Source organism: Chanodichthys erythropterus, chromosome 12 (assembly GCF_024489055.1).
Source record: "Chanodichthys erythropterus isolate Z2021 chromosome 12, ASM2448905v1, whole genome shotgun sequence".
Lineage (NCBI taxonomy): Eukaryota > Metazoa > Chordata > Actinopteri > Cypriniformes > Xenocyprididae > Chanodichthys > Chanodichthys erythropterus.
The window spans coordinates 34,737,787-34,751,032 of record NC_090232.1 but is presented as its reverse complement, the minus strand read 5'-3'; the positions used below and the strand labels follow the sequence as shown (position 1 = coordinate 34,751,032).

Genomic DNA, 13,246 nt, shown 5'->3' with positions numbered 1-13,246 from the left:
CACAGAGTGGAATTTGATTTTTACGAAAGGGGACCTGTGGCATTCAGTAGCCATTTCAGACCACTGTGATTGGCATGCGACAATGTTGCGTCTGTATCCAATCAGCACCAGGGAAGCAAAATGGTAGAAAAGATAAAGAAATGGACTAATGCATTATTTAAATGACAGCAGCCTTTTCAAATTAGTGTTTTCAGAGTTATGGCCTTGGAAATTCAAGGAAGAAATGTTTTTATTTAATTTTTAAAGTGTTATTTTATATGACTTTATAAATGGTTATTGATAAGATCAAAATGTTTTTTTTTTTGTTTTTGTTTTTTTCTACAAAGGCTGATATTTGTTCTCTATGGACTTTTATCTAATCATATAGACGGTTGAAGAGCTGGTGGCACACTAGTGGCGAGAGATCAGAGGGTTGCTTGTAGCATAAAAATGCATTTGACACTGCGATCTGTGGGACATATTTCAAATTTTATCTTGTAAACATTGATTGTCTGCCTCTTAGGTATGATTTTTGTTGTTGTTGTTGTTTTTTTTTTAAAATACATTAGAGGCAAATCTCACTGGTGGCCTTAACTAGCCAGCCATGTAGGATTTAAAGCTTTCTGCTCACGATGCCACAGAACATGCTGGGTAACCATATCAGTGCCCTCTGATTGGACGGCAGTTGAGCCAATCAGTGGAAGTTAGCTGCCATTATGAATCAGTGAAAGCCTTTTATTTTGAATGATTTAATTCTTACCTATTACATTCGAAAAGATTGTGACATTTTGACTCATTTCAATCATCGTCTGTCTTGTCAGGGGTATTGATCAACATTTAGATCAGGGCTGGCCAATCAGGGGACAGAAGGTATCTGCTGGCTGACGCAAAAGCCAATGAATACACTTATAGGAATATTTTAGATCAAAAGATGGACTGAGGAAAAGGAGGGAAAGAAAGAAAAGAACGTGTACTGTATAGCTCAGTGTGAGTGAGCATGGTTGTGAATATGTGTATGCGTGTGTGGGTGTGTGAGCATTGGTAATAAACTCTTTATAAATCAATTGTGCCTTTGGCTTCAATTTTTAATTTAAATTTTTTTAAATACATAAACTTTGGAAATGTACATGCCATTAATTAATGTCCATGAATTTTTGTTTCATTTTTGTTTTTTCTGTCTGGTCACAAATCTGTGAAAGAAAAAACATAATATTTTGGTACCTCATTGTAGCATTGGGAAAAAATCGACTTGGGTGTAGCTAAAAAAACCGAACGCATTAGTGGATGTGCTCTTATTTATGTCATGAATCTCAGCTGACATAATGTTTGTTGTTGTTGAGATCATATTATACGAACATGGGCTAAGAGCCCTCAGTAAATGCATATACTGTTCAAAATTAGGATAAAAGGTATTTGGACACTTCCAAGTTGAAACATCCCATTAATGTGACGAATGACACCTGTGGTTAGTCTGCTAAGAAATTAGTTCTGAAAGAAGCATTATTTGTTTGCAGATGCAACTTTTATGTATATTTTTTGGTAGCGTCTGCACATTGTTGCAGTCATCATGGAGGATGTCATGCAATGTTTAAATTCCATCTGAAATCGAGTGCTTTAATGAGTGATTTTCACACGCTTGGTTCAACTTTTAGACAAATTGTCCAAACATCTCCCTGGTTGTTAAGAATTTGGAGCAACTGTATAAAATTTACAAGCTACACAAAATAGGATGTAAAGAACAAAATGTTTTATTGGAATGACAAAACTTCCATCCACTACCACTCAAAGCACTTAGTCATCTTTCAAAAATCAATTAATTAAAGATTAGTGAAAAACAATCGTTCATTCAATAGGGCACCAAAACAATATTGCTCCTTTTTGTGGAGAAACTGATAATAAAATTCTACATAAGTTGAAATAACAGTTTCTAACCGTGACAGACTGGAAAAGGTTAAAACACGAGGACTGCCTGCAGCTTTCTTCGGTGCCTGTCAGTTTAAAGTATTAATAAAAAAAAAATTTTAATCATCCAGCACAAAAAAAATATCAACATATTTAAGACTTAAACAGCAGTATTCAGTCTGAAAATAAATGTAACTGGGTCTCAATGACAAAGGTAACCAAATTTTGCAGAAAATGATCTCACTCTTAGTTTTTGTAATTTGTAAAATGACAAACTGTGGGCATAAAAGACCCTCCCTCTTTAGATCACTGTATTCAGTCTAGTAGTCAGTACCATACATCTCAGAAAAGTAGTAAAAAAAACAGAAAATAAGAATACAAGGAGTGACAAAAGAATGAGAGGATTAACAATACATTAAAAAAAAGAACTGATATAAAGTTTGTTCCCCAATAGTGATGCATATGCAACAAAATAACCCCTTACTAATGATCACTTCACAATTATCATCCATATTAGAGGTAGACGTCCTATATTTAATCATGTCTAACTTGATTAAAATATCACAGCTGACAGAGAACAAATATCAATGTCCCCAAATGACATAGTTTGGATGCCTGTGCCCAGGATATCAATGATTATGAAATTTAAATATTAATATTAGGACTTACTATATTATTTGACTGATTTTGCAATTTACTAATACGTTATACAAAAGGAAAAGAACACCACAATCATTCTGCTTACAACTACATACAAACTCTCTCTCTCTGCATACTGAACATTAGCACAATCTGGTCCAGTCCCATAGTGATCGATAGTGCTCTTCATCAACGTGCACTTTCTATTTGTCCTTCTTGCTCTCTGTGTCCATCGCAGTGATGGTCTCGGTCTCCGGTTCCTCCTCTTCAGGCACGGGTGAAAACACAGATTCATTGGGCCTCTCAAATTTCTCTCCTTTGGTTTTACCAAGCTTCTTCGACTTCTGATACAACTCGTTGAGGTTAAACTCTCGGATGATGTTTTCCTAGGAACGAACAACAAAAGAGAAACTACAGTCACTTCACATTTCTCTATGTAGTACAGAGATTAAAAGGCTTGAGATTTCTGAAGTGTTTAAGGGATGTTTCTGACAAAGTTTTTCATTTTCTGAAGTTGTTTTTCAGTCAAGTCACCATGAAATCCAAATTGACATTTTTATTTTTGGAATATTACGGTGTTTAGTAGGGGTTCAAACGCATTGTGCTGAAACCCTGTTCTAATTGTCAGAATTTCCAAGGATTTCCAAGGATCACCTAAAAGTGATCGGGCAGACCAAACCGAAGTCATAGAGCAGGGGTACTCAAGTTCGGAGGCCAAGAGGGACACATTTTAACCACATGAAATGCAAAGGGCCACAAATTATAACTTGGATCGTAAGACTTATTTAAGCCTTCTTAAGACAATATTTGTAGTTTTACTGAGTATTTAAGTGCAGTTTATTACCTAAAGCCAAGTCTTACTAGTACTTTAATGGTTGTCCTATTTAAAGGGTTACTGAACATGAAAAGTGGCATATTAAAAAAGGATTAATAGCTTGTCTTGCTGTATTCTTAATGCACAATTGCATAAAGAAAAACAACAACTGATGAAAAGAAGTCCTTTTTCATGGTGAAATGTCTGCATTGTTTTCACAAGTAATTCAGGTCTGGCTGTTGTTCAAGATTTTATAGTCTTTTTATACTCCATTGCACCTTTTTAACACTTTTTATAGCACCTATTTATACTCAGGGTCGCACAAAGGTTTTATTATTATTATTATTATTTACCTTTTAACTTGTTCATAATCCAAAAATGGTTACAGGCTTGCTAATTTGAACAGAATACCTTTTTAGGCATATGCTTTATGGGCCTTAAAGTGCTTGAACTCCGATAATTGCTGCTCGCAGCTATATTTATAGATGATTTTTACTGTGTACTTAATTTAATAATTGATGCTGATTTTTAATTAATTATATCTTCTACCTCCCACTTGCAACCACATCTTTCCGCTTTGTTACGCATATGAGATCACAGCAATAGCAAACCACAATCATCCAATCAATTTCCAATTGACAAAATTAAGTCCCGGCCTAAATTTTTTCTTGTTTGAGAAGATATCAGGGTTCCCACCCTAAGCCAAATGTCAAATTCCATAACTTTCACTGACTTAAAAGCTTAATTTCCATGACCTATAATTAACAGAAAACAGGCCGCTGTTGTGCTGAGCAGTGAGCAGACAAAAATCCGCCACAGATAGTATTTTAAAACCATCAATTTGCAAGCTTTATTTACTTGTTCACAGAAGTTTTTAGTACAAAACTAAGTTAAACACTCATACACACTACTTTTTGGCACTTTTACCCATTAAAGGTGCTAAAGAGAATGTTTTGTTTTATACATTTTTGCAATATTACTTGAAACTGTCTTTACTAATTGATAAAAGACTATTTATTAGGTGCACTGAAAGGAATAATAATAATATACATCATCTGTGCACGAGTTAAAAACATCAGCCGATATTGCGTAAACGATTGGCCCTCTGGCTTGTCAATCACTGCCATGACGTTCCTTGTGAGAGACGAGCGCAGCTGCGCGCTCCAGTAACTTTCCACACTCCACAGGCGCCGCATGCAATGTTTTTGTCCGGAGACAGGAGTAACAACTGCAGGTTATGAGTTACCTGCGGTGAGTCCGACATAATGAATCCTCTAACACGATACAGCGAATGCCGGTGGTAAACACTCGTGTTCCAATACTCATGCACGAGTTTTGGGAGGCGTTCCTTCGAAGGAGGGGGGTTGTTCTTACGCATGCGCTCATTTCAAAAACTCAGTAACAGTCTTTGGTTTCTCAGTCGACGAAAAGATCCTCTTTAGCACCTTGAAAATTTTCTGTACTAAGGCCCGGTTTCACAGACAGGGCTTAGCCAAAGTCAGGATTAGGCCTTAGTTCAGTTAAGATATTTAAGTATCTTTTATAAATGTAGTTTCAGTTTCAGTTTATTGATATATAAAGCACTACTAAAACAACAGAGCGTTGACCAAAGTGCTGTACAATGAAGAAATTCTACATAAAATAAGACATAGCACCAAACAAACCTCTAAAACAGTACACACAAAAGCCGATGCCCCAACACACTGCAGACTCGAAAGCTAAACTAAAAAGATGAGCCTTCAGACGTCTTTTAAAATTGTTTAGAGTGGAAGACACTCTAATATGAGATGGTAAGCTATTCCATCTCTTTGGTGCTGCCACTGCGAAGGCCCGATCACCCCTCCGCTTGTATCTTGTCCTCTGAATAATTAAAACAGTCTGATCAGAAGATCTTAAAGTCCTGGAAGGCTTATGCACCTGTAAAGTCTCTGACAATACGAAGGAGCTAATCCATTCAGGCACTTATATACAAAAACCAGGAGCTTAAAATCAATCCTGTACTGGACAGGCAACCAGCCCAGAGAAGATAAAATAGGAGAAATACCAAACAAAATTAAACCCTAAAATGTTATTCAAAATACATATTCAGTGACTGATACAATCTTTGTCATGAAATACACTTGTTTGAGCTTTGCTTAATATTAAAATGGTTGAGCTTGAATTAAGGTGACCAGATTTCTGAAATGGAAACCGGGGACATTTCCTATTTGAGTGGAGAAGAAAAAGAAAAAAGAAAAATTCACAGAAATCTCATTTGTTATTATCATTAAGTGAAAAATTTTGTTTTTTAATATTATTACATTAATAGGCCTAATTATTATGATTTAGTTTGATTATTAGGATTTTTGGTCTGGTTTTAATACAATTCACCAAAAAATGATTACACTATTAATAGTAACCTAACCATTGTAAAAGCAGTTCAAAACAACATGCCTATTAGCCCGTTATAACAAAAGTATGATGTTATAAAACACATAAGCACATTTCAAAAATAAAACAACATAAATATAAGATAAATAAAATGGCATTTAACAAATATTTTTAACATTTATTATAGAATTTAATGTTTTCATTTACACAACTCAACTATTATTTTGCAGTTTAGAACTGTTTAAAGCAAAAAGTAAGTTGCAAGTGTATTATTTATTTTATTTTTTTATTCATATGAGTGTACCTTCAACCCCTGAGGCTAGTTAAGGTCTGTGTGTGTGCGCGTGTGTGTCTGTGTAAGTTGATGCGTTGTGACTGTGGGACTTTTGGGGACATTTAAAATTGTGCAAAACAATCCCGCCCCCTGCTGAGGCCTTATTCTAAAACACATACTAACAGTAGGCCTATTACTTTAATTTAACATGAATAGTTCGTATGTTACTACCTTGAAACTGATAATGATGTTTATTTTGATAATTGATGATAATGGCTATCTTCTCTGGTGCAGATTACATTTCTTCTGAAGTAGTGCGCGACCAAGTGTAGCTGCACAGCCCCCTCTGTTGGTGAACAGAGAATCACTACACGATTGCTCCGATAACCAACAGACTGCTATATCTTAGTCTGGCTTTTTTGCAATGTATTTGCGGGTTTTTTTGAATGAGCTGTAAAACAGGGAACATTTCCGGGGACAGATCACCAAAAACGGGGACGTCTTGAATATCATTTTACGTGACTTTAGTAGCCACTATGAGAGCAACAATGGATAACTTACCTCAGAATTTGAAAAATAAATAAAAGGAAACAAGAACATTCAAACTGTAAGTAATAAATACTTTTCTTTGTGCATTTATGTCCTTGTTCACTCTCTATGACCTGAACTATTAGCTGCAAAATCCCAGAAACGTAGAAAAAATAGAATACTTGTCATGTCACAGCTGGTTAGGACGGTCTTTGAAGTGGTCATTTTGTTGCCAAAGCTCTTGAAATTTACATTTTCCTGGCATGTTTGCCTTAGTTAACAGGTACAGGTGACTGCATTTGACTTAAGTTGACGAGCGGGAATGGAATAAAAACCTAACCATAACAAAATGTATTATAAAAAAAAATAAATAAAAAAAAAACAGTACAGAAAAATTACATTTTGATAAACGGAAACTAAAATTTCCTGATATTCCATGACTTGGACAAACAAAACTGACTTTCAATGTCTGGAATAGACCTTTTAAAATTCCATGATATTCCAGAATTTCCATGACCTGTGGGAACCCTGAGATATGCTCACACGGATATACATCACAATAGGGAAGGAGAAACTATCGCAGCTTCCGATTCATGCTGATTTTAAGCCTCACCTCTGTGAAGGACCAAGATACTGCGCGTCCCTTCTTGTCCACCTGAGGGCGCCTCATAACTTCCTTTCCCCCCTGGAAGAGCACCAGAGAGGGCAGCTGCTTTGAGAGAGGAGAAGTGCTGACCCTGTACCTGAGGGGGAAAAAGAAACAGGATATTGTCACAGTTTGTGTACCAAAGCATGACGAGAAACACCGAGACACAACAGGGCAACTTACTTCTTGGATACTTCACTGTAACGACCAATGTCCACTTTGCCAAATTTCAGCCCTGCACAGTTGTACCTGAGCAAGATAAAGTTAATTTTCTCCATTCATAATATTTAAATTCACAGTAAACTGATGAGCAGCAGGACATACAGTACCATTCAAAAGTTTGGGGTAAAAATTTTAATGTTTTTAAAACAAGCCTCTTATGCTCACAAAGGCTGAATTTAGTTGATCAAAAATACAGTAAAATTATGAAATATTATTGCAAATTAAAGTAACTGTTTTCTATTTAAATATATGTTAAAATGTAATTTATTCCTGTGATGCAAAGCTTAATTTTCAGCATCATTACTCCAGTCTTCTGTGTCACATGACCCTTCAGAACTCATTCTAATATGCTGATTTGCTGCTCAAAAACATTTCTTATTATTATGTTAAAAACAGTTGTGCTGTTTAATATTTTTGTGGAAACTTTTGATGACTAGGACATTCAAAAGAAGAGTCTTTATTTGAAATAGAAATCTTTTGTAACTGTAATTATAAAATGTCTTTACTGTCACTTTTGATCAATTGAATGCAACCTTGACCCTCAATAAATGTAATAATTTATTTAAAAAAAAAAAAAAAAAAAAAAAAAGTACAGACCTCAAACCTTTGAATGGTAGTGTATCAAGAGCAATGTTCTTACTTCAAGGACAGATCAGCATAGACGGAGGCGAAAGACTGACATTCTGGTGACCAGTTAGCAAAAAACTCCACAATCCAGGTCACTCGGTGGTCCTTCTCCAACTCCTCCTAAAGACAAAAGAAGCATGAACATCTATACTCACTAGCATAAACCAAACAGTTTCAAACAGCATGTATTTGCACACTATATCCCTCAGGCTGCTGAAGTTAAAGTTCAACTATGAATGTAGCTAAAATTTAAGCGTATAGACCATTTAACATTGGGTTAAAACTTAGCTTGGATTTTTGCTTTTGAACACCCAATGGCTTATTTGCAAAGACTATTGGGCTGCAAAGGTAATAAACATTTATGGGCTTTGAATTCATAAGTTTTAAGTCAGCAACTAGTATGCAATGAGAAGTCGTAGAGTACAGTGCGCACACTTGTGAGAGAACGAAGCATTGGAAAGACGGAAACTAAAAATGAAGAAACAAAATACATAAAGAATAAATAAATATATATAAATGAGTGGTTCTCAACCAAGAGCCAGGGCCCACTGGGGGCCTCAGCAAATTTCCAAGAGGGCTAAAGGGATAGTTCACCCAAAAATGAAAATGTTGTCATAATTTACTCACCCTCAAGTTGGTAAACAGTTGACGGTAGCCATTGACTTTCATAGTCGGAAAAAATACAATGGAAGTCAATGGCTACCGTCAACTGTTTGATTACCAACATTCTTTAAAATATCTTCTTTTATGTTCAGCAGAAGAAAGAAACTAATACATGTTTGGAACAACATGAGGGTGAGTAAATGATGACAAAATTTTCATTTTTGGATTAACTAACCCTCTTTAAGGGCGTTTTCACACCTGGCTCGATTAGAGTGTTTGTTTTGGAAACAAACAGGCACATATGAACACGGCAATCACGCTTGGATTCGTACCAAAACGATCACTCAGAGATCGCCTGAACGAGCTGGTCTCAGCCCAATTGAAAAACTCTGCAATGGTTTGGTAAGCCGACCCAACGGACCAATGAAACAAGCGGTATTATAATTTATAACTGGAAATGCGTTATATAAAAAGCAGCAGTGTCTGATTTTTTATTGCTCTTCTCCGTGCATTGCAAGAATGCGGTCCTGACGAAGCCTTAATTCCTGCTCACCAAGGCTACATTTATTTAATTAAAAATACAATAAAAACAGTAATATTGTGAAATATTATTATAATTTAAAATAACTGTGTACTATTTAAATATATTTGACAAAGTAATTTATTCCTGTGATGCAAAACTGAATTTTCAGCATCGTTACTCCAGTCTTCAGAGTCACATGATCCTTCAGAAATCATTCTAATATGCTGATTTGCTGCTCAATAAACATTTATGATTATTTTCAATGTTGAAAACATTTGTGTACTTTTTTTTTTTCAGGATTCCTTGATGAATAGAAAGTTCAAAAGAACAGCATTTATCTGAAATACAAAGCTTCTGTAGCATTATACACTACCCTTCAAAAGTTTGGGGTCAGTAAGAATTTTTATTTTTTTGAAAAGAAATTAAAGAAATTAATACTTTTATTCAGCAAGGATGCATTAAATCAATCAAAAGTGACAGTAAAGACATTTATAATGTTACAAAAGATTAGATTTCAGATAAACACTGTTCTTTTAAACTTTCTATTCATCAAATAATCCTGAAAAAAATATTGTACACAAATATTTTGTACAATTGTACACATTAAATGTTTCTTGAGCAGCAGATCAGCATATCAGAATGATTTCTGAAGGATCATGTGACACTGAAGACTGCAGTAATGATGCTGAAAATTCAGCTTTGCATCACAGGAATAAATTACTTTGTGAAATAAATTCAAATAGAAAACAGTTATTTTAAATTGTAACAATATTTCACAATATTACTGATTTTACTGTATTTTTAATTCAATAAATGTAGCCTTGGTAAGCAGACAAAACTTCTTTTAAAAACATTTGGAACCACTAACATCTTAGTGGTTCCAAACTTTTGGACTGTACTGTATATAATTTATTTAGCAGGAATCAAAGCTACATTCGTATAAGTGTTTGCGTATGTGATGCCAGCTACAGATAAAGCCACAATAATCCCACGGAGCAAACTTGTCAATCCATCTTGATGGATGACACGGAGGAACGTAAACGGGTAAACTCCAATAACATTATTATTGATATATTAAAATAATCTCTAAATACTCGAAATTAAAAATGCTAAACAATAATTCAAGATGCAAACTCAAATAATGACTTTTTCCACTCAATACCTATTGTTTTATTGAATAACATGCAGTTCGTAAAACTTCTGGAATCATAAAATGAATTGAGGTTAATTCATTTAATGTATCTAGTTTCTGATAATATACTTTCAAAACAAGCTGCTTTGTCCTAACTAGAGCAGAAATACCAGAAATATTGTGTATGTTAAGTAGTGTGATTGTTTCTAAATCAATCTGGCTGATTTGAAATCATACTCACGTCAATGGTTTTATCACTGAAGTACTTGATGTATTCAGGGCCCATGTACAGAGGAGGTTTGCAGACCATCAGGAAAACTGCATTAGCGATAAGAGAATATCAGCATGCATAGAAATGATTGACAGCCATACAACATTCATCTAATATTTGGCTTGGTCTATAGTTTTTCTAAAGAAAAAGGACACCCATTTCCACTGACTGAGAGTGACACCGATTAAAAATACTGACCAATACACAAGGTCAAGTAGAGAAGCCCCAAACGTATGTCCAGTCTGAAGAACAGAATCACATTGGCCACTTTACAAAAGAGGATGATGTTGCCCACGTGCTGCTCAACGGTAACTGTGGAGCGACAACACATATTATTATATCGAACTGTTTCATCGTACAAAAATGAATAGTGAAAGGGGGCGAGTTTAACAGGAGGAGGGGGAGAGAATAACAGAAACACTGGATGACAAAGGACATTGATTTAACAACAAACACAAGGACAACCGTCACTGAGAACACAGCTGCCTAAACGTTTAGTGTATAAACACAACCTCAACCTCTGCTTATTGACATCACATTGAATATGGATGGAGATTATTTTCTGAAAGTTGAATGTCAATAAATAAAGCTGTAGAGAAACTCTTACTTGCTCTTCTGTTTTTCATCATGACTATAGCACTCAGGAACATCAGTATTTCCACCTCTCTCTGAAAAATGAACACAACAATGGCTGAAATTAATTTAAATGTACATTATAGTTAAAGACACTCAATATAAAGTGGGTCCTATATAATATACGTCCAAAATACATATATTATAAATTATAATTTTAGCATAACAATTTGAGTGAAATGTTGAATGATTACAGAAATGATTCCAAACAGCATCTTGTGAGTCTCAAAAAAATCTGACACTTCGTACAGAGGTCAATTGTCAAATATATATATTATATATATAGTGGCGTGCAGTGGTGTTCTGAAATGAGGAGGCACATTTTTTATTTATTTATGAATCAATGTAAATTCATGCATTACTCTTAACATTGACACATCTTCCTAGTTAAATGAACATTAAATCAAAAAAGATTATATTTTGTAATTTTACATTGACAATGTAATGTTCTAATTATCAAAACCAAGTCAATCTCATCAAATTAGTGTTTTAAGCATTTCTACATTCATTCCAAATTAATAACTAAAGGCAGTAACAATTTAAACAATATATTTTATTTGTGTATTGATGTTTTTCTTTTTAATACTCAACTTAGGCTATTTTGGATCATCAGTCATGCTCCGTAAACACCGTCATCATGTTTTCAGTCCATTTCAAGTTTAATTTTGATGTGACAAAGCGGTGATATCTAACAGTTTACTTACTTTTTAATTAGTCTTCCCATTGACGCCATCATTTGTTAAATCAAACTGACGCGCGGAACGCGCGCGTCAACAAGAGGCGGGATTTATCGCACAAACCAATCATAACATTTTACATCCAATCATAGCGCGATGGAGACATTGCCTCCTCTCATGTGACTTTCCCCCATTCATTCTCAATTACCCCCCACAAAACCCACCACACTCCAGGGGTCTGATGATTTTCTATGGTTTCCTATGAGAGCAAAGGGAGGCATGACTCCTGGGTAACTTTACCTGTGGGTGTCGCTGTTGCACAGTGTTCCTTAAGAAATACACATGACTTGCGTTCTTTGTAATATTTGTGTTATTTTATATGTAATATGGATTATTTTCTCATCCTATTTTTTTTTTGAGGAGGCACTATTTTAAATTCATTAACTAGTTACAAGGTTTTAATTAGGTTTGTGTTTCCAGTTCCATTCACTATAATAAATAAAAAGTCGAAGCATCAACACAACAATGTGATCATTCAGTGACACATATGCACCACACGTGGGGCAGGATGCAAAGTTTATTTCCCCCTCACATGCATCATTATGGTATTCCAAACTCTTTTCCCATGATTTAGGCTAGTTCCCGTGCCAGCTGAATAGCGACCCCCACATTGATCTCTTCTATAGCCCATCATCTGATGGCCACTGCCCAGTTCCCTTGTTACGAAGCTTAGCTGTGTATCCGTTATCATTCAGCATGAAACCCCGAATGTCTGCCTTATACATACCCAATCAAAATCGCATGGGTTGCCATCCTCGCGCTGCGTCGAAAGATGTTCACAGATCCCAGGCGTTTTGCGGATAAGCAGGAACGCGCTAGACATAAATAACGAGGCTATGTAGTATGGTTTTAGCAGCCATTTGTAAACCTGCGGCAAATGATAAAGAAACGCTAACAGAGGTGTTAACAATGCCATTTTTCTTTTCTTTCAGAAAACGATTGCTGCGGAGATCCGAGACGAAAGGGTCCGCATCAATACCGCTATCTATCAATGCGAGACAATATTCGTCGGCAAATGAATTAAACGATTTAAAGGGACAGAGGTCACTGCGGACGAAGGAAAAAAATCGCCCCTCCTCTTTAAAGCAGGCCCGTTGATTGGTCACTTCACTGAAACGACGTCGCTTATTGGTCGTGATGTCACATAAAGGGAAGGACAAGCGGAAGTATATGTGGCGTTTACCGTAATAAACAATCGTCGAGCGACTATTTTAACATGCGTCACTGACACACACATTCATTGTTTATCTCCTAGTTCATAATTATTTATGCAATAAAACTCCAGTATTAAACACTATAATGCATTTTAGGACAAATTATGAGTTTATCTAGTCGAATATATGAAC

The 13,246-nt window shown here is 35.4% G+C and overlaps 1 protein-coding gene across 1 annotated transcript; it reads right to left on the bottom strand.

The window, feature by feature from the left end:
- Positions 1–1,274: 1,274 nt before the first annotated feature.
- Positions 1,275–12,957, bottom strand: tmx2b (thioredoxin-related transmembrane protein 2b). The gene is made up of 8 exons (XM_067405301.1): positions 12,628–12,957; positions 11,138–11,198; positions 10,729–10,842; positions 10,501–10,577; positions 8,015–8,121; positions 7,336–7,401; positions 7,120–7,249; positions 1,275–2,906 (listed from the first exon to the last, which is right to left on the bottom strand). The coding sequence occupies exons 1-8, from the start codon at positions 12,814–12,816 to the stop codon at positions 2,724–2,726; spliced, it is 927 nt and encodes a 308-aa protein (XP_067261402.1). The 5' UTR covers positions 12,817–12,957; the 3' UTR covers positions 1,275–2,723.
- Positions 12,958–13,246: the final 289 nt, after the last annotated feature.